Raw genomic sequence first — 22,517 nt, forward strand, 5'->3', positions numbered from 1 at the left:
GAAAATAAGACAGTGTCTTATTTTAAGGTGTGCCCCCAAAGATGCGCTAGGTCTTATTTTCAGGGGACGTCTTATCTTTCCTGTAAATAGGTCTTATTTTCGAGGAAACGGTACCATATCTTCCCATGGAGTTCAGTTCAGTGAGGATTGATTTACTCGATAACACTCTAAAGCTTATTAACACTTGAAAATTTATTAAACTCTGATTGTTACATTCGGTGATATCCTAAAAGTTAATTCCCTTTTACATACCATATTGTTAGTCTTCATACTTCTAGATTTCTAGTTGGAGGCATCCTTAAATAATGATTTCTATTTCTGTAGTACTTTTGACAGTTCTAATGCATGTTAACACTTGGTAGGACAACTTTAGTGCCTATTTAACCAGTGCTGGCAGATCTGCCTTCCATAAAGCAAAAACAATGTCTTTCACATTTTTAAATGTATCTTAAAATCCTGGATCCCAAGAAGTTTTGGCTGGAACTTGCTTTTCTTCATAACAAACAATTTCATCTCCTACTTTAAAGTCTATCTCGTCTTCATCTAAACTGAGACCACAATCTATTCCAGTTTTGATGACTGAAACGTCATCTTTGTGGTGTTTCAGTGAAGTTAATGAACCTTTAAAAATAAAAATAAAGTTAGTACAGCCAATAAATAATGGTTAACATCCTAATAAATGTTTACTATGGAAATTTGCACTAAGTTACTAATTTTATAGTCATGTTAATGATGAGACTATCAGGGACATCCTCCAAAAGTATAAAGTTTGCTGTAGAAAACATTAGAATTGTAGCCAAAGATCCTAAATCTCAGATTTCAAAAGTAGATTAAGACTATAGCTCAGTGGCTAGGGCACCAGCCACATACACCGCAGCTGGCAAGTTCAAATCCAGCCCGGGCCTACCAAACGATGGCAACTACAACCAAAAAATAGCCGGGTGTTGTGGTGGGTGCTTGTATCCCAGTTACTTGGGAGGCTGAGGCAAGAGAATTGCTTAAGCCCAAGAGTTTGAGGTTGCTGTGAGCTGTGATGCCACTGCAACCCAACCAAGGGTGACAGCTCGAGACCTCAAAAAAAAAAAAAAAAGTAGATTAGGACTTTGCAGGGATGTTTCTCATACTCAGTACCTGAATAAGAAAAACAATATAAACATCACAGGTCCAGTTTAAAAAGGATGGGCATGAGGAAGTAATATACTGTAAGTCTTCAAGTGTAGGAGTTATGCCTGGAAAAGCAGTTTGGGGCTAATTTTTAAAAGCTTAGAAAATCCAGCTCTGGAACTACCCGCCCTGGAAAAGTCATCAGAACCATTAGGGAGGAAGCCCATCAACTACAGACTAGTGAGTGAACAGCCACAGTTAGAAATGGCCTGCCCTGGGATCATAGGAATGAAAGATGAGCAGATTTCAGATGGTTATACAATCAACAGGTTTTGGTGGCTAGATCATATGCTATTATACAAAGAGATTTTGATGTTGCTTACCCTTCCAAATAACATGTCCGTTACGGATCAATTTAAATTTTTTTTGTTTTTCAAACTGTCCCTTTTGTACTCTGCAGCCAGCCACAGGAACTTTCTTCTTCCCTTCCGTTACAGAGAAAGTAGCTAGTATAGAAGCCTCACCTTTAAGAAGAAAACTGAATTAATGTGCAGAAAACCAAACATTCTGAGAAATAATTGCTGACATTCTGTAATCTAAGAATTACAGGCATGAGGAAACTGAACTCATGCCTAGAAAGAAGTCTTGATTTCTTTGACACCACGAACTTAATTTTCTTGATGGACAATAAGAATTAAAAAAGTATGAAAATCCTGAACTATTCGTGTTTGCTTCATGAAAACCTGGCTTTCAGCTTTCCTCAATATATTTTCTAGAGCAGATTCTATCATTACTTGACTTCCAGTGTTATTTGGTGTGCTTCCCTTGAAGCCCTTATATGACATAATTTTCAAATTGCTCTTAGCACAATAACATACAAATTTGCATGATCATACTGAGGTCAGAAAAGGCCAAAATCTGTACGTGGACCAAAAATGCAAAACTAATCTAGGAGGAAACAATACACAAATTGAAATTAAGATACATTCTGCAAAATCACTGGCTTGTATGCTTCAAAAATGTCAAGGTCAAAAAGGACAGATTGAAGAACTGTTCCAGATTACATAATACTACAGAGATATAACTAAATATAATCCATGATCTTGGAGTATGGGGAAAATATTTATAAAGTACAATGCCAGGACAATGGATAAAATCTGAATATGGACTGCATTACAATACAGTATAAAATAAATGTTAAATTTCCTAAGTTTGTTCTTTTTTTCTGTCGTTTTATAAGAGAACATCCTTGTCTTAGCAGATGTATATGTTTAGGGGCAAATTGGCACAATATCTGAAACAAACTCTCAAATGATCCAGGAAAAACAATGAGTATATGTATGGAGGGGTAGGAAGAATAAAACAAAGAATAAATAATTGATGAAATGGGCAAAATACATAGAAGTTCCTTGTATTTTTCAGGCAACTTTTCTGGCCATTTGAAAGTCTTATTAAAATTAAAAGTTAGCTAGGTGCACTGGTGCATGCCTGTAATCCCAGCTACTAAGGAATCTGAAGCAGGAGGATCCCTTGAGTTACAGACCAGTCCAGGCAACACAGTGAGATCTGTCTCTAAAGAAATAAAAAATTCGCCAAGCACGGTGGTTCATTCCTATAGTCTCAGCTACTCAGCAGCCTGAGGTGGGAAGATCACTGGAGCTCATGACATTGCAGTGAGCTATGATAGTGCCACTGCATTTACAGAGTGAGACCTTGTCTCTTAAAAAAAAAATAACCAAAAAAAATCTGCATGTAGGGAGGAAAAAAGGGTAGATAAGTCAATTCCATCGATTGTGAATAACTCCTTGCCTTTAATATGGCCAAGGGATATGCTATTACAGGAATAATTTGTTTTTCTTTTATGATTCCTTTGGGCAATTTGGATAGAAAAAGTATTTTAAAATATGAGGGCTGACAATTAAATTCGCAAACTTGCCAGTGCACTTATGTTGGCAGCACTATACAACTTGATAAAAGTATTTTTTCTTTTTTTTAAGGCAGTCTCACTTCTTAACCTTGGTATATCACTGTCTCACAGCTGTGTTCAAGTCAACGTGTGGCAATGTCTTGCTTGTTGGTAGTCATTATTATGTGTTTTAGAGTGTTGTTACAAGAATGTCAGAGCTTGAATTAGAGCAACGAACATTAAATTTCTTTTTAAACTTGGCAACAGTGGAAGTGACATCAAGGACATGTTAAGTCCAAGTTTATAGAGATAATGCCATGAAGAAAATGGCAGCATACAAATGGATTAAACATTTTTCTAAGAGGAGAGAAAGTGTCACTGATGAAGAGTGGTCAGTAATGAACAGAACTGACAAAAACGTTGCAAAAATTAGGTCAAAATATGCATCAAAATTGTCAGTTGACTGTGAGAAACAGCAGACCAAATAAACATCAATACAGAAACAGGAGGCTCCTGTGGCTCAAGCGGCTAAGGCGCCAGCCACATACACCTAAGCTGGAGGGTTCAAATCCAGCCCGGGACCACCAAACAACAATGATGGCTGCAACCAAAAAATAGCCCGGCATTGTGGTGCGTGCCTGTAGTCCTAGCTACTTGGGAGGCAGAGGCAGGAGAATCACTTGAGCCCAGGGGTTGGAGGTTGCTGTGAGCTGTGATGCCACAGCACTCTACCCAGGGCGACAGCTTGAGGCTGTATCAAAAAAAAAAAAAAAATAGAGAAAAAGGAAAATCTTAACTGAAAATCTTGGCCTGAGAAAGGTGTGTGCCAAAAATGGTCCTGAAGGAGCTCACCAATGAATAAAAGCAAAGGAGAATCAAAGTCAAGACACTTTGGAGCAGCAAGATGATGTTTTGAGCTATGTTATCAGGTGAGAAAATGCGTGTGCCAATACAACCCTGAAACAGGATCGAAATGCACAAAAGAAGTCAGCCAATTCTTCACGACCAAACAAGTTGTCAGACCAAAGTAAGAGTCAAAACCATGTTAATAAATGTTTTTTGATTTAAAGGCTCTGTTCATTATAGATCCATACCAACTGGACAAACAGTTAACCAAGTTTACTATTTGGAAGTGCTGAAAAGGCTGCATGAAAACGCCAAAAAACAACTTAAACATTTCACCAACAACTATGGCTCTTGCATCGTAACAATGCATAGGCTCATGGAGCACTGCCTGTGAGGAAGTTTTTAGCCAGTGAACAAGTAACTGTATTGGAACACCCTCCCTACTCACCTGATCTGGCCCCCAATCACATACTTTTTTACTCAAAGATAAATATCGAAAGGAAAGCATCTTGATGAGATTCAGGCCATCAAGGGTAATACAACAACAGTGCTGATGGCCATTCCAAAAGAGTTTCAAAATAGCTCTGAAGGGTGGACTAGGCACTGGTGTTGGTGCATAGCTTCATAAGGGGAGTACTTTGAAGGTGACCATAGTGATACTCAGCAGTGAGATATGTACTGCTTTTTCTAGGATGTGTTTGCAAACTAATTGTCAGTCCTCTTTTATTTAACATTGAAATAATTGATTTTCCTGTTTCTCTCTTTTTTTTTTTTTTGATACAGCCTCAAGCTGTCGCCCTGGGTAGAGTGCTGTGGCATCAGTTGATTTCTCCACCAGCTCAGGACAAAATCAGTGACTCCTTCCATGATACTGTTCTTTATGCCTCACATCCTAATTTGTATTCAATTATTTGTTCATGTCTAAACTTGAGGGCAAGTGCTTATTGTATTTATTGATTTTGTGTTCACAGGGCAGGTGTTTATAATACATGTAAGGTTACAGTGAATGCTCATCTTATAGGAGTCATTTTTTTGTACAGCACAGACTATTCACCCTAAACTTTGCTATCAAGTGCTATGTAGGGCATCTAAGATGTGAATGTTTGAAAACATTCCATGAACACTCACCTACTGGGTGTTCTTCCACAATGCAGGGCAATCTACTGCTCAATTCCTCCTGCAAATCTTCAACAAGACGGTAAATGATTTTGTGAAGTTTAATTTTTACTCCCTTTTTCTCAGCGGACTTCTGGATAACATTGTCTGCATTCACATTAAAGCCATATATAACACCTGGCAAGCAGAAATACAATCAATAAAGTAATAGAGATTATACTACAATCATTTATTTGTCTCTCAAACAGATCCTCAAATCTAAATTTTTATTTCCTTCTTTGTAAATTAAATAGAAATTGCAATTAGGGGAGATGAGAAATTCTATGATTTTTTTCTCACCAAAACTAATCAATTTTCATATTAATGAAAGAGAATCTCATATAAATTGAATTGTGGCTTGTTTAACAAGAAAAATTTCTTTTTCCTCCCTTTTTTTCTTTTTTTAAGCCTATAGCACCCAGTATTCCCAGGCAGTCTCCCAACCAGGTGCTAACGAAGCCTGACCCTGTTTAGCTTCTGAGATTAAACAAGTTTGAGTCTGTTCAGGGTGGTATGGCCACAGACAGGAAAATTTCCTTATGATTTAAAATATATTCATTTAAGAAACATCATTTTAAGTGCCCATAAGTACAAGGTAGTATGCTAAATAAAACTTTGATTTTCCTACCAGAGGAATAAGAAACTGGCCAACCATGGTGAATCTCAGTACTTTGGGAGGCCAATGATGTAGGATTGCTTGAGGCTAGGAGTTTGAGACCACCACCTAGGCCACATAGTGAGACCCTGTCTCTACTAAAAAAATAAGAAAAATTAGCTGAGCATGGTGGGTCATGTCTGTAGTCTTAGCTACTTGAGGGGCTAAGGCAGGAGGACCACAGTTACCATAAACTATGCCACTGCACTCCAGCCTGGGTGACAGAGACCCTATCTCTAAAAAAAGAGAAAACAAAAACTGATAAGGTCTGAAATATTATTACTCTATTTTCTTTTTTTGTAGAGACAGAGTCTCACTGTACCGCCCTCGGGTAGAGTGCCGTGGCGTCACACGGCTCACAGCAACCTCTAACTCTTGGGCTTATGCGATTCTCTTGCCTCAGCCTCCCGAGCAGCTGGGACTACAGGCGCATGCCACAACGCCCGGCTATTTTTCTGTTGCAGTTTGGCCGGGGCTGGGTCCAAACCCGCCACCCTTGGCATATGGGGCTGGCGCCCTACTCACTGAGCCACAGGCACCGCCTTATTACTCTATTTTCATAACAACTCTATCATTAAATTATAATCTTACTGTCTACAAATTTTATGTGCTATACTTAGGTAGTCAGATGGTGAAAAGATATACAAAAATAATGACTTAAAGAGGTATAGAGGGATATAGGGTCTTAAGGGGTAAAGTTCAAGAGTTATTTTAAGAAGTAAAAGAAATTACATGGGGCCAACCATTTTACCAAAGAACACATTATCTATTTAACTGCAAATACTTAAGGACAAAAAAAAAAGCAAAAGCATAACACTCTTGCCTTAAAAAAAAAAATTACCCAAACAGTTTAATCAAAAGAAAAACACAATCACCTCGAAAATCTTGTTATTAAGAAATCATCCAATACTTTCTACATCATATAGCACAATGTGAGGTCAGACAGTGCCTAACCAATACGTTAAATTAATCAGTATTACTGAAAATACCTTTTTGATAATAGAGGTGACATGTAAATTCTAATCAAGTCAGGTTATAAAGTACCTCCTTCTTAAATGATTCATTAATCATTCAATAATGTCAGCCCTTTCCCAAGTGTAGGGCCTACAGTGACAGTCATGAGACCCCTTTATAAGTCCAACCAATAAAGATAGTGCCTTGCCTTCTAAGTATTTAAAACTAATAAGAGCCTTTCATCTAAAAAGATATAATTACTCAAATCAATTTAAGGTGAGAAGTGGGGGAATGAAGGGGAGAGGGGAGGAAGGAGTGGGATGATGGGTGTGCTCTCACTTAATGGGCACAATGTTAGGTTGTACAGACACCTCTTGGGGGTGGGACATAATTATAAAAGGGACTCTATCTAACAAATGCAAATACTGTAACCTAATTCTTTGTGCCCTCAAATTAACCTGAAACAATAAAAAATTTAAAAATAAGATAAATATAAAATAAAAAGATATTATTTATAAGCTTAATCAATTAACTAAAATAGATACCCAAAAGTAAAAAATACATAATAAAAAAAAAAAAAAGATACCCAAAAGTAAAAAATGAAGGAAAGGACTAAAGAGGCTGATTATATAGTGTTAGAAGCATTCCAAAATCTAAATTAATGAAAAATACAGAGAACCAACCTTGGGTTGGGTAGGGGAACTGGGAGGAGGGGAAGAGGGAGCAGTAATGTTGCTTAGGAAAAAGATCAAGGGCCATGGGTGGTAGCTCACACCTGTAATCCCAGCACTCTGGGAGGCTGAGGCAGGTGGATTGCCTGAGTTCACAGGCTTGAGACCAGCCTGAGCTCGAGTGAGACCCATCTCTAAAAATAGCGGGGCGTTGTGGCAGGTGCCTGTAGTCCCAGCTACTTGGGAGGCTGAGGTAAGAGAATCGCTTAAGCCCAAGAGTTTGAGGTTGCTGTGAGCTGTGACGCCATGGCACTCTACCAAAAGTGACAAAGTGAGACTCTGCGTCTCAAAAAAAAAAAAAAAAAAAGAAAAAGAAAAGAAAAAAAAGATCAAGGATTACCAGGTCTTGAAATAGTTCCCAAGGCTGCAGTACAGCACAAGTGGAGCGAAGGCAGCAGTGCTGCACATCCCACTCTGTCTCAATTGCTAGCTGGGCGTGGACTACATGGAAGGTGATGCTGACGGTAGTGAGTGGCAGGTACAACAGAGCAAGCAACCAAAGACGGAAGCAGATGGCTCACAGAGTCATCTGGAGCAGTGGTCCCCAACATTTTTGGCAGCAGGGACCGGTTTCATGAAGGACAATTCTTCCCTGGTTGGGGTTGGGGGGAGCACTGACAGGAACTGGAATTCAGGTAGTGATGCACACGATGGGGAGCTGTACATACAGAGGAATCTTCACCGGCTGTATGGCCCAATTCCTATCAGGCCAGTCCATGCTTGGGGGACCGTAGAGCAGACAGCACAGTTTAACAAATAAGAAATGGAATCCTTACCATCAAATGTTTCAGCAAGGTTAACATCATTTTCACTAACATCACCCACTCCAAAATGTACTAAATCCAGTTCACACTCGTGTGAAGCATCGTAGGTATCCATAAGGTTCAAAATGGCCTCAACAGAGCCATCAACATCACCTAAATGCAGCAAAAATGTAAGATTTTTGGTTTTTACAGTTAGGCATCAGCAGAAACATAAATGACAATAACCTATTGAAAACTATGATAGGAATGGCATTTACCACTCAATCCACTTAGTAAAGTATAATGAGCCAAATATTTATTTACAGCATAATCAGCAAGAAATACGTTGACCAAGAAAATCTGTCCCAAAGTACTGAAGTAATTTTCACTTAAACCAATTAAAGGCCCAAACCAATTATGAGAATAAGGAAATACATATATTTGAAGAATGAGTTATAAAGTAAAATCTTTTAAAAAGGCACCTTTAATTATTACAGGAAGTATATTTGAATCTCTTTCTATTTTCTCTTTTGGCTTTAAGGGCTTTTGTTCTTTTCTCTCTAGATACTTTATAAATGATCTCTCCTTCCAGTGCAAAGTGCCATACTTCTCCCGGGCTTGCTGATGTGCTTCTTGGTGTTCCTTTCGCTTTTCTTCTATTGTTTTCAGATCCTCTTTATTTTTCTCCTGTTCTTGTTCATATATCCTCCAGTCAACAACTTCACGTGCCCTTGGCTTTACAGGAGGAAAACTGGCATTATTTAATGAAATAAACACCAATAACTGCTGAGTAAAGGCTCTGTATTTCCCCCATTATGAAATGAACTTAACTCATGTATGAAACTACAAATTTTATAAGTTTCAAGAAATGTGTAGAATTTTTTTTTATTTTTTATTGAGACAGAGTCTCACTTTATTGCCCTCAGTAGAGTGCCGTGGCGTCACACAGCTCACAGCAACCTCCAACGCCTGGATTTAGGTTATTCTCTTTTTTTTTTTTGGCCGGGGCTGGGTTTGAACCCACCACCTCCGGCATATGGGACCGGCGCCCTACTCCTTGAGCCACAGGCGCCACCCAGGATTTAGGTTATTCTCTTGCCTCAGCCTCCTGAGTAGCTGGGACTACAGGCACCCACCATAACGCCCGGCTATTTTTTTGTTGCAGTTTGGCCGGGCCAGGCTTGAACCCGCCACCCTTGGTATATGGGGCCAGCGCCCTACTCACTGAGCCACAGGTGCCACCTGAAATGTGTAGAATTTTTAACTGGGAGCCTTGTGTATAATTGAAATGATTTGATTAAAAAATCTCAAATTAGGCCAGGCATGGTGGCTCACGCCTGTAATCCGAGCACCCTGGGAGGCCGAGGCAGGTTTGAAAAATAGCTGGGCTATAGCTAAAAATACCCAGGTTATGAAGGGCGCCTATAGTCCCAGCTACTTGGGAGGCTGAGGCAAGAATCTGAGGTTGCTGTGAACTATGACACCGTGGGACTCTACCCAGGGCAACAAAGTGAGACTCTGTCTCAAAAAACAAAAAACAAAAAACTCAAATTAAAAAGAAATAATTCTATGGTCCAATTCTAAAACGGCATAACTGGCCCCCTCACTGCCCCTTACAATTTATAACTATTTGTTAACATTAGTACACTTCTGTGGATAACATTACAGCAGACTGATATCTAAAATTTTTTTCTTTTTTTTGAGACAGAATCTAACTCTGTGGCCCAGGTTAGAGTACCATGGAGTCAGCCTAGCTCATAGCAACCTCAAACTCCCAGGCTCAAGCAATCCTCCTGCCTCAGCCTCCCAAGTAACTGGGATTACAGTCATGTGCCACCATTCCCAGCTAATATTTTCTAATTTTAGTAGAGGAGGGAATCTCACTCTTGCTCAAACTAGTTTCAAACTCGTGGGTTCAAGGGATCCTCCTGCCTCAGCCTCCCAGAGTGCTTAGGATTACAGGGGTGAACCACCACATCCAGCCTGATATTTAAAATCATTATATCATATCTAATATATAGGAATTAATCTTGATGTACCTCAGATTCTACTTCAAGAATTTCATCTCCTGCAGAAGGAAGGTTTCTCCAGCCTATAATTCCCACTGGCATGCTGGGATAGGCCTCGTTGATTATTTTTCCATTTTCATCAAATATTAAACGCACTTTTGCCCAACACTTTCCAGCAACCAGAACTGAGCCTTTCCTCAGAGTTCCTCTTTGAATTATAGCTGTAGTAACAGGACTAGAATGAAAATAAAAGTACGTATTTTTAAGGCAATAATCAGGATGTAATTGTTCCTTTTTAAGTAGAGCTAAGATATCTTTATGAAGTTTAAATATATATAAACATATACATACATACACACACGGGGTTAATTCTACCACTTCTCCACTTCCCAAACATATTATAAAAACATTTCAAAGCTGGCAGGGTGGTGCATCTCTGTAGTCCCACCTACTAGGAAGGCTAAGATGGGAGGTTTACTTGAGCCCAGAAGTCCAGACCAGCCTGGACAACATGGCAAGACCTCATCTCTAGAAAAAAAAAATTGAAATTTTCTTCACAATAACCAAGAGGTAGAAACAACCCACATATCCCCAATAAGATGAATGGACCTTTCATCCAAAGGAAATCTTATGCAGCCTTAAAAAGGAAGGAAATCTTATCACATGCCACAACATGGATAAACCTCCAGGACATTATGCTAAGTGAAATAAGTCAGTCACAAATGGGCAAATATTGTATAATTGCAATCATACGAAGTATCTAAAGTAGTCAAAATCACAAAAACAGAAAATAGATAGTTGCCAAGGGCGAGGGAAGTGAGGGGCAAATCAGTGTTTAATGAGAGTTTCAGTCTTAAAAGATGAAAAAGTTCCAGAGATCTGTTACATACCAATATGAATATATTTAACACTGCTACACTACACACTTAAATGTGGTTAACACAGTAATTTTTTTTTTTTAAGAGATGGGTCTCACTATGATGTCTAGGCTGGTTTCAAACTCCTGGACGCAAGCAACCTCCTGCTTCAGCCTCTTAAGTAGCTGGGATTACAGGCTCAGGTCACTGTGCTCAGCTTAACATGGTAAATTTAATGTTACACGTTTCTCACCACAAGAAAAAAAATAGCAAAAAAAAAAAAAAATTCTTGTAAAGTTATGCTAAGAGAAGGAGCAGGGAGCAAAATGTTCTGAGAGTCCTAATCTACTTTCTATCCCATTCTCTATGTCAACTAAGAAATTGCTCACAGTTGTTACAGGTTATAAAACAGTCAGAAAATCTCTCTTGCTGATAGGAAAATTCAAGAAGAGACCCCCATCTCAAAGACCTTCCTAAATATCATAGTAATGGGTGGGGTCATAAAAAATTTATAAACCCTAAAATGTAACTATTGGTATTACCTTCCAATATATGTTTATCTATGTGGCTTTACCAATTCAGTCGAGTCAGTAAGGGGAAAAAAAAAAAATCAAACAAATTGAATGAACTACTTAGGTCATCTAAATATGACTACTAGATGTATACAGATAGTTGCTATGGTCTACTGATAATAAGTAAATTTTTGTGTTCTCTGTGGTGGTACAATAAAATACTTTTCAAAAACAAATGCTTTGAAAATATTGTTCATGAACTAACAGTAACCTGTAATAAAAATGTTATTGGACAATCAGGTCACAAAAACCATAAAACAAAATTACTAAAAAGCAAGCATTTTAATAGTCCTACCCTCTTCCTTTGTCTGTGAAAGACTCTATTACTGTTCCTTCCACAGGACCAGTGGGATCGGCTTTCAATTCCAATATCTCTGCGAGAGCAATTGTTGCTTCTGCCAAAGCCATCAGATTCTCACCCTTTAATAATAACAAAGATTGTTAATACGCATTAATAAATATTATCTGTAAATGTAAATAACAGGTTCAGAAAGTCAAATAATCTTTGACAGTTATATTATACTTTTCTCTTTAAGCATTAAAAAGATGAACTACCCAATTTAACAAAGGGAGGGAGGAAGGGGATAAAATAAGAAGGGAGGAAGATAGATCAAGAAAACTTGACCCAGGGACAGGACTTCCAAGGAACAAGTGGCTATTTTTTTTTTTTTTTAAGGAAGGCCACTGGTGGTGCTTGTTAATATCTTTTCTTTCTTTCTTTCTTTTTTTTTTTTGTAGAGACAGAGTCTCACTTTATGGCCCTCGGTAGAGTGCCGTGGCCTCACACAGCTCACAGCAACCTCCAACTCCTGGGCTTAAGCGATTCTCTTGCCTCAGCCTCCCGAGCAGCTGGGACTACAGGCGCCTGCCACAACGCCCGGCTATTTTTTGGTTGCAATTTGGCCGGGGCCGGGTTTGAACCCGCCACCCTCGGTATATGGGGCTGGTGCCTTACCGACTGAGCCACAGGCGCCACCCGTTAATATCTTTTCATAAACATATGCTCCATACATTTACCTTCTCCTCCACCTATCTCTACAATTGCATTTTCTTCCTTGCACTAACTTTCTCCCCCACCCCCAGAATTCCAATGCTTTTATTGCATGGAGCCCATTAGAACTAACACAAGTGAGCCAGGAAAAGACTACAGATAACACTGTAGAAGGTATATCCTTAGAAAGCCAAGTTCGCAAATTGGCAACTCTCAGTTGGCCAGAGATTAGTAATTCACTGTGTGAATCCAAACTAATTTATCTCTTTATATTCTTGCTACCTGCTTTTTTTTTAAAAAAAATAATAATATAGCTCTCACAAACTTTCTTAATGATGCCACTTAACATTTGAAGTTCTATCTGAACAAACTTCTATATCTATTATTTAAACTGTAAAGTAAGTTTACAGGATTCTTGAGTAGATCAAACATTAGTTCCCCTTATTAGATAAATGAGGAGAAAAAGCACTGACTAGACCCAGACTCTAAGCCCTATGTACTACCTGTAATCACCCAGCTATGCAACCTTGAAAAATCACTTCACCTCCCTCAATCTCCTTTCTTCAACCATAAATTGAAGGAGCTTCTTTTACCGTTCATGATCTATGTTTGGTATGCTCTCTAGGGCTACAAGACCACAAAGTTGGTTAACCAGTGATGGAAGTAGGACTGATAGGTAAGGGATTTCTCCACTCTCCACGTCAGCTAAGGGATTTCCCACAGTTGTTAACAGAGTATAAAGCAATAGGCAACTGTAAAAAAATACTGACAAAATACTCTGTTTACCCACCTTCTTATTACTAGTATACCAGTCTATAAAATGCTACACCAAAGGGTAGAGCTGGGGTTGTTTCTTTACAAGAAATAATCCTCTATATCTTGGAAAAGTAGGCCTCATCTTATCACCCTGCCACTATCTTCCAATTCTCTCCATTCCCTAGGAATCATCTCTGCCACGCTTCCAAATATGACTGAGAAGCTTTACATCTTCTACTTATTTGACATATCTGGGCAGAAATGTGGTCAAGTCTTCAAGTATTTCAATCTTACTGTAGTTAAGTTTGCCATCTGGCTTTCACAGTACAATAACAATTGAGCTATTGTGAAAAGAGTAACAGAGGAAGGTAGCATTTTATGAATTTCACATGAAAAGAGGCTTTGTTTTACTACTAATGGAGGCATAATTTCTAAGCTTCTTTGAGATAATAAATTCAGGAAAATTAAAGATGAAATGTGATTTAATTGGGGGAAGATGGTTAAGTACAGCATCATTCCTTCTGTGAATAATCAGGGGTGAAAAGTCTGTACCATAAACTGTGAAATACGGCAAGGATGGACAAAAAGGGAAATTATTACTTAACAGCAACCTTTGTAGGATAAGATAATTGGAAATTGCTGATATGAGTCAAGTACTGAGCCTCTTTGGTGTTTTTTTAATCTAAGAAAGAATAATTGGTAATTCTTTTTTTTTTTTTTTTTGAGATAGAGCCTCAAGCTGTTGTCCTGGGTAGGGTGCTGTGGCATCACAGCTCACAGCAACCTCCAACTCCTAGGCTCAAGCGATTCTCCTGCCTCCACCTCCCAAGCAGTTGGGACTACAGGCAACCGCTACAACATCTGCTATTTTTTGGTTGCAGCCGTCACTGTTGTTTGGCGGGCCCAGGCTGGATTCGAACCCGCCAGCTCAGGTGTATGTGGCTGGTGCCTTAGCCACTTGAGCCACAGGCGCTGAGCCAGAATAACTGTTAATTCTAAAGAAAACGGAATTCATCATAAATAACATTTATTTATTTTTTATTTATTTATTTATTTTTGAGACAAAGTCTCACTTTGTTGCCCTTGGTAGAGTGCGGTGGCACCACAGCTCACAGCAACCTCAAATTCTTGAGCGTAAGTGATTCTCTTGCCTCCCAAGTAGCTGGGACTACAGGCACCTCCTACAACGCCTCGGCTATTTTTTGATTGCAGTTGTCATTGTTCTTTTAGCAGGCCCGGGCTGGGTTTGAACCCGCCAGCCCTGGTGTATGTGGCCAGCGCCCTACTCACTGAGCTATGGGCACTGAGCCATAAATAACATTTATGATGTTTAAAACTTCACCCATAGAAACAGTCAGTCAACCAATAACAAAATCAAGTCAAATGTTTAATCTCTGTCTCAATGAAATTTCTGTATAAATCTCTCCTAAATGCCCCAAAGCCTATTCCATTGTTTTTCACTTACAGGAGGCTCGGAATACAAGCACTTTTCGTTACCAACTGGACTTCATTTCTACTTAACACAGTCTTTAGCCTACTATTACCTTGTCCCCACATCATTCACCATTTATTTTCCTCATTCTAAGTATTTCATAATAAAAGCATTATTTTTTGATCCAACTCCCCACTGATCAGGTACATGTAATTGTGAACTGGTGACTAGCCTCCCTGAGCCAAACCAGGATGATAATATCTTTGCCTAGTACCCACAAAGTTTTTTTTAAAACAACACAAATTCTGTCTGTCAAGGTATTCTTAATGTGCTGTGTGCATAACGTAGTGTGTTCCCAACACAGCATGTTCGTCTTGGAGGAGCCTGCACTTACCGTAAGTGCAGAGATGTGCACTGCTTGAACATCACCTCCATAATCTTCACACACCACGTCATAAGCCAGCAGCTCTTTTTTCACGTTTTCAGGGTCAGCCTCAGCTTTGTCACATTTGTTTATAGCAAGCACAATAGGAACTGAAAGAGACCGAGTGGAAGAGAGTGCAAATGATGACACTTTAAATTCCAGATATTCACAGTCAAATAAGTACACCAACCTCTTCTGCCTTTCTCTTTACTCAGTGGATGTATTTATCTGAAAGACAATTTACGATTGTAGTACTTAGTTTCTTTTCTTTTTTTTTTTTGAGACAGAGTCTCATTTTGTTGTCCTCAGTACAGTGCCGTAGCGTCACAGCTCATAGCAACCTCAAACTCTTGGGCTCAAGCAATCCTCTTTTTTCTTTTTGGGTTTTTTTTTTTTGTAGAGACAGAGTCTCACCGTACCGCCCTCGGGTAGAGTGCCGTGGCGTCACACGGCTCACAGCAACCTCTAACTCTTGGGCTTACGCGATTCTCTTGCCTCAGCCTCCCAAGCCGCTGGGACTACAGGCACCCGCCACAACACTCGACTATTTTTCTGTTGCAGTTTGGCCGGGGCTGGGTCCGAACCCGCCACCCTTGGCATATGGGGCTGGCGCCCTACTCACTGAGCCACAGGCGCCACCCAGCAATCCTCTTTTTTTAGAGATAAGAGTCTCACTTTATCATCCTTGGTAGAGTGCCATGGTGTCACAGCTCACAGGAATCTCCAACTCCTGGGCTTAGGAGATTCTCTTGCCTCAGCCTCCTGAATAGCTGGGACGGGGTTCGAACCCGCCACCCTTGGTATATGGGGCCAACGCCCTACCCATTGAGGCACAGGTGCTGCCCTCAAGAGATCCTCTTAACTCAACCTCCGGAGTAGCTGGGATGACAGGCACACGCCACAACACCTGGCTATTTTCAGAGATGAGGTATTGCTCTGGCTCAGGCTGGTCTTGAACCTGTGAGCTCAGGCAATCCACCCGCTTTGTCCTCTCAGAGTGCTAGGATTACAGGCATGAGCCACCATGCCCAGCCAATACTTAGTTTCAAGCCAGGATGAAACGTTAATTTTTCACAAATCAACTAAATAAAGCCTGGAAAGAAGAGGCAAATGATTAGAATCTTCTAAAGCATTTTTTCTGGAGATTACCTCCAAAGTAAATTACTAACTGATCTTGCTTTTAGTTTTAAGGATACACATTTTTCACTCCAAAATGTTATTTTTTTGATCATCTTAGATGCCTTTTCTTAATTCAGAATCTGGTTATAATTACAAGGTTTAAAAAAAACTTTTTAAAATTAATTTTCTTTCTTTTTTTTTTTTTTTTTTTAGGAAAAGGGTCATTGTAACTTCCAATTCTTGGGCTTAAGCGATCCTCCTGCCTCAGATTCCTAAGTAGCTGGGACTGCAGGTGCACAGTCCCACACTGGCTAATTTAAAAATTTTTTTTATAGAGACAGGCTCTTGCTATGTTGCTTAGGCTAATCTCAAACTTCAGGCCTCAAGTGATCTCCTACTTCAGCCTACCAAAAAGCTGGGATTATAGGCATGAGCCACTGTGTCCAACCTCTATAAATGGTTACTTAATGAAATGACTAAATAATCTACTTGTCATTTCTAGGCATACCCTCTCTTTAGAGAAATCACACAAAATTCTAAGAAGTAATTCTGTGGTGGCTGGGCATGGTGGCTCAGGCATTCTGGGACGCCGAGGCAGGTGGATCACTTGAGCTCAGGAGTTCAAGACCCGCCTGAGCAAGAGCAAGATACCATCTCTAAAAGGTAGCAGGGCGTTGTGGCGAGCACCTATATTCCCAGGTACTGAAGAGACTGAGGCAAAAGGATATTGTGGGCCCAACACTTTGAGGTTGCTATGAGCTGTATGTGCAAAGCCAAATATGATGGATTTATTCTATCTCAACCAACTGCTTTGTTATAGGATCCCTGGGTCCCTCTTCTTTTTGCCGCGTACTGCTTAGAAGGATTCCTTGCCTGCCATGTACTCCCTAAAATCAGTAAAAACAGAGAACGTCACATAAAAGCAGTTTTTTTTGTAGAGACAGAGTCTCACTTTATTGCCCTCGGTAGAGTGCCGTGGCATCACAGCTCACAGCAACCTCCAGCTCCTGGGCTTAGGCAATTCTCTTGCCTCAGCCTCCCCGGTAGCTGGGACTACAGGCACCCGCCACAACGCCCGGCTATTTTTTGTTGCAGTTTGGCCTGGGGCCGGGTTTGAACCCACCACCCTCGGTATATGGGGCCGGCGCCCCACTAACTGAGCCACAGGTGCCACCCTTGTTTTGTTTTTTTGACACAGAGTTTTGCTTTGATGCCCTTGGTAGAGTGCCGTGGTGTCATAGCTCCAAGCAACCTCAAACTCACGAGCTCAGGCAATCCACTTACCTCCGCCTCCCAGAGTGCTAGGATTATAGGTGTGAGCCACCGCGCCTGGCCTTATAAAGGCAGTTTTGAGAAACTAAAAAAGGAAAGTGACACCAGAACCTAGAACATCCAGGTGCAGTCATGTTGCAAATTAGCTGCAGAATCTATCATTGGGGAGAGTTCTGGACAATCTTGGTCTTAGTTTCCATGTTGTAAGATGAACGAACTAAACTAGTTCAGTAATTTTCAACCTTGTTTCCTTGCTAACAAACCTAGCGGAAATATGACATACTCCATCAGGTATATTTTGTGGGGGTAGATGTAGGATCATAGTAGAATAAGAATGAATATACAGAGTATGTGTATGTGTGGTGTTTATTATTATAATATTTAAATAAAGAAAATAAAGTTATTTTCTAAAAGTTTTAATTTTATACCTTTGATAAAATAAGAACTTATTTTAAAAAGATGAAGAGAAAGTTTCTTTTAGAGAATTCCAGATAATAAATGAACAAGGGGGCGGCACCTGTGGCTCAAAGGAGTAGGGCGCTGGCCCCATATACCGGAGGTGGCAGGTTCAAACCCAGCCCTGGCCAAAAACCGCAATAAATAAATAAATAAATAAATAAATAAACAAACAAACAAGGAATAACAGAATATCACCACTAAGCAAGTCCTCATGAATTCAGGTGATAGGTACATAGAAGATCATTATTCTATTTTTACTTTTATATCTGTTTACATTTTCCGTGATAAAAAGTTTTTATCATAAAAGTCATAGTAGAAGAAGGACTGTACTTATGGTCACAAGTTCCAAATTGAATCCCACTGCACTCTTCCTATTAGTTAAAAGTCTGTAAGAAAACAATTATACTATCTTTGAGGTTTATCTGTAAAACAGGTATTAATAATCCTGGAATTGCTGTGACGATTAAGAGAGTTACATATAAATGGCCCCAAAACTTTGACTTTCCATGACAGATACTTAAAAAAAGAAAAAGCAACTTCCTTCTTGATGTCAGCCACACAGTACCTTGAGCATCTTTTGCATGCTGAATAGATTCTACAGTTTGTTTCATCACGCCATCATCTGCAGCTACAACCAATATGACAATGTCAGTGACCTGAGCACCTCTGGCTCTCATTGCTGAGAAGGCAGCGTGTCCTGGAGTATCAAGAAAAGTTATCTTTTCCCCAGAAGGCAGAGAGACTGTGAAAACAAAATCCAAAACACCAAGGACTCAAATATGTATTTCCTTAATACAAAGGAACACATGTGACATTATCAAACATAGGCAATAATTCTTTAAGGTCATTTTACTCCTTCCATTAATCTCAATCAGAACAACCCAGATCATCATTTCACAATGAGAAGCAATAAAATACCAGTTAGACCTTTAAGATTTTTTCATGTAATAATTTCAAACTAAAACTCTTCGCATTTCTAGAATATAACTACTTTCACAAATGCACCTACTGGCATCTATTCTGGAGAGAGAAGAGACCAGCAGGTATATAGGCAGCAGAACACACTGCACAACTGCCTTGAGTCACAGAAAGGCAATTTAGTATAGAATTAGTAGCCAGAATTTGAATCCAACAACCCTGAGTTTAAATCCTGGCTTAGCCTCTTACTAGTTACATACTTTGGGCAAGTTACTTAACCCAAAGCAGTCTCACTTCATTATCTGTAAACAGGAATATCAATACCTACCTCATGAGGTTGCTGGGAACATAAAAATGATAAAGCATACAAGGTGCTCAGCACAGTGCTGGGCACATGCTAAGTGCTCAGTAAATGATACTGTTATTTAATTATTATTAGCAACATTATCACAACCTAGCTTGGAGGCTATATAAATGTAATTAATCAGTGAAAAGTTTTAGGTTCTTTAAATCAAAGAATGAGCCAGTATTAAAAGGTAACCATTTTCTTCTTACAGAAAGTACAAAATAACCTTTATTAGTAATAACTTATTCTACATTTCATCAAACCAATGGCTGTTAAGCGTTAGCCTTCCTTTTACTTTCAATTTGTATAGTAAACATTATGACATTTGGTTTAAGAAAATAAAAGTGAGGTTCCCAAGCACATTGTAAGGTAATTTGTGTTCATACCAAGAAAGGCACCAATGTGCTGAGTGATGCCTCCAGCTTCCATTGCTGCCACTTGAGTTTTTCGAAGTTTGTCAAGTAACGTCGTTTTCCCATGATCAACATGGCCCATTATAGTAACAACTGGGGACCTTGGGGTTAATAAAGCTGGATCTGCCTGGGGCCTACAATTAACAGCAAAGGAGTTTCATTTCTTAAATATCAGAAACACTGTATAACTTGTGAACTGGTTCACAGTTATCTCTGTGTGCTACCATTAATGATAAAACCCAATATTTAGCTTTGATTAAACTTTACTATATTCCCCTCCTATACGTATAATGACTTACGACAGAATATTTAATGACTGCCTACCTATTGCCTCATCTTCATAAATAAGCAGCATTGTATCACATTTAAAAAGTTTTAAATTCAGACCAATGCGTCCACTCAGCAAACTAAGAAAAATTATCCTTGAGAGTTTTAAAATAACCTGAATATGATGTTTGAAGCACTTCAGTGAAGTTTATTCTATACTCACACATCATTTTAATTACAAAAGAAAGTTTAAGGTAATCTTTCCATTAAAAAGTATATATAGAATATGTGGTTTCCCTCCCCCAATATATATGGTTAACTTTTACCTTCTTACAGCATCTTTATTTTCTCTGACTTTGTCTTGTTTTAATTTGCTCCATTTTAACTTCATCCCTGCCTTCTTTAGCACTTCTTTGATCCAGACTTCATCTAAATGTGAGTCTGCTTCTAGTGCATCTACATCAATAGCAGTGTTCAATAAAGCTTCATATATATAATCTGGTTGGAATAAAATAAGACATTTTAGGATCATGAATTAAATGCTCAAGAAAGTGACTTTTACTAACAAATATCTACATAAACAGCACACTCAACAAAAAATAACTATGTAAACTATCTGTTTCTCTAATGTTAATAAATCATGAAGATGCTAAAAAATTTTACTTCTCTAAAATATGCATTTATATTAACTGACATTTTGCATACTCATATTTTAAATGTTTATTACCATCTCTAAACCATTTGAATCATTACTAAAACATCAAATTGCATATTGCACAAATTTAGTATTGAGTAGGTCATGATAATCTATTTCTTTGAAAACCTGTAGCCGTGTGTGTCATGCATATACAAATGTGTGTCCGTATCACAGTAAATTCTCGTTGTTTGGAATAGATATGTTGCCCGAGGAGAAGCAGAAGGCTGAGGTCCTACAAGCCTCTAGCCACATTTCATCAAGTGATCAATATCTAGCTGGGCGAGGTAGCTCACGCCTGTAATCCTAGCACTCTGGGAGACCAAGGCAGGTGGATTGCTTGAGCTCAGGAGTTTGAGACCAGTCTGAGCCAAAGCAAGACCCTGTCTCTAAAAAAATAGCCAGGTACTGTAGTCCCTGCTACTGGGGATGCTGAAGAGAGAGGATCTCTTGAGCCCAAGAGTTTGAGGTTGCTGTGAGCTATGACATCACAGCACTCAAGCCTAGGGCAACTGAGTGAGACTCTGTCTCAAAAAATAAATTTTTAAAAAAGTGATCAATATCTAATCTTGTTTCATGTGTCTCTGTTTAAGATACACCACCTCACTGTCTCACTAATGTTGGACTCATGGCCAGTAGCACTGTAACTCATGTGTGAGGGAGCTTATTCCTGACACCCATTTTCTCTAGAAGGTGCATCACAGCCCTCCTGTGCTTAGGAGCACTGGGCAGCACTTTAGCGCTACACATAGGGGCCATTGTAAATAAGAGAATCACCCAAAAAATGCATGAAAATGTGAAAAGCATGGCACTAAACAGATCACAAAAAGGATACTTGTTTAGAATATGTCTACAGGGTCACCTTGTTCAACCCCAGCAGGAACATGCACACCAGGCAATTCCAATTTTTCACTCCTGCACATGTCTATTAGTAACTGCAAAAGCACCCTGGGTATTAATTTTGGAGCTATAAATACATTTTAGTGAGTAGGTGAACTTGTAAATACATAATCCATGAATAACAAAGATCAACAAACATATACACAAACAGGATGTATCTAAGAATACACATACACACAATTTATTTACTTGCTTGCATATCTATTTAAGATGTCCAAAAAGCCTTAAAATACAGAAAAAATATTTACTTATTCTTTTTCTTTTCATTTAAAGTGCTTTGTTTTAATCTCAGTCATATCTCCCTGTGGATGATAAATAAATGTATCTGTGACAACAATGAAATAAGTAGTTTTATGGTTCTTTTATTTCCACTTTTAATTATTATTAGGTATTATTATTATTATTGCTCTATTGCTCAGGCTGGAGTGCAGTGGAGCAATAATAGCTCACTGAAACTTCTAACTCCTGTGTTGCGTGAAGTAGGCGTGAGGCGATATCGCAGAGTATAAGCCTGCATGTGAAATGTCAGAGAATAAGGAAGGCTACCGCTCTCTCAGACCTGTAGCCAAGATTCTTTATTTTACCAAAGCTTATATAGGCAATACTGCGCGTACACACTATTAATCAATAATCTTGTGACTCAAACCTCATTACCCAGACCTCTTAGTGCCTGGTGCCTTACAGGTCTACTGATTAACCGATAACCACTTCACTAACTTTATCTAAAATTATCCTTACACCACATAATTAAAACAAAACAACAAAACAGAACTCAGGGGGAGAAAGCAAATTGAATGCTTGACCTTTAACAGACCATCTGGAGGAAGTCATCCATCTTTAGGGAGTAGTCAGGAAATTCCTGAGATATACAGAAATCTGCTTGTAAGCCCTGCCTCCTACGTGACCAGGTTACTAGCCACTATGGAGTTATATCCAGGCCTTTTCCTTCATAGGTCCCAAAGACTTCAAACTTACACCCACAGAATTAATCTGT

The 22,517-nt window shown here is 39.1% G+C and overlaps 1 protein-coding gene across 5 annotated transcripts in view; it reads right to left on the reverse strand.

Moving 5' to 3' along the window:
• Nucleotides 1-428: 428 nt before the first annotated feature.
• The window catches only part of MTIF2 (mitochondrial translational initiation factor 2), a 29,926-nt gene continuing 7,837 nt past the window's right edge, over nt 429-22,517 (reverse strand). For 4 of the 5 annotated variants that reach the window (XM_053589906.1, XM_053589907.1, XM_053589904.1 and 1 more), the window contains 11 exons: nt 20,256-20,427; nt 19,636-19,796; nt 18,551-18,727; nt 15,106-15,245; nt 11,828-11,952; nt 10,134-10,338; nt 8,577-8,829; nt 8,128-8,268; nt 4,985-5,149; nt 1,488-1,628; nt 429-621 (listed from right to left, as the gene is read on the reverse strand). In XM_053589906.1, coding sequence (XP_053445881.1) covers nt 449-621; nt 1,488-1,628; nt 4,985-5,149; nt 8,128-8,268; nt 8,577-8,829; nt 10,134-10,338; nt 11,828-11,952; nt 15,106-15,245; nt 18,551-18,727; nt 19,636-19,796; nt 20,256-20,427 — 1,853 coding nt within the window. In that variant the 3' untranslated portion in view covers nt 429-448. Of the gene's footprint in view, nt 622-1,487; nt 1,629-4,984; nt 5,150-8,127; nt 8,269-8,576; nt 8,830-10,133; nt 10,339-11,827; nt 11,953-15,105; nt 15,246-18,550; nt 18,728-19,635; nt 19,797-20,255; nt 20,428-22,517 lie in introns of those variants that run through there. The other variant, XM_053589908.1, reaches the window with a different exon arrangement.

The sequence above is a fragment of the Nycticebus coucang genome, chromosome 4 (genome assembly GCF_027406575.1).
Source record: "Nycticebus coucang isolate mNycCou1 chromosome 4, mNycCou1.pri, whole genome shotgun sequence".
NCBI lineage: Eukaryota > Metazoa > Chordata > Mammalia > Primates > Lorisidae > Nycticebus > Nycticebus coucang.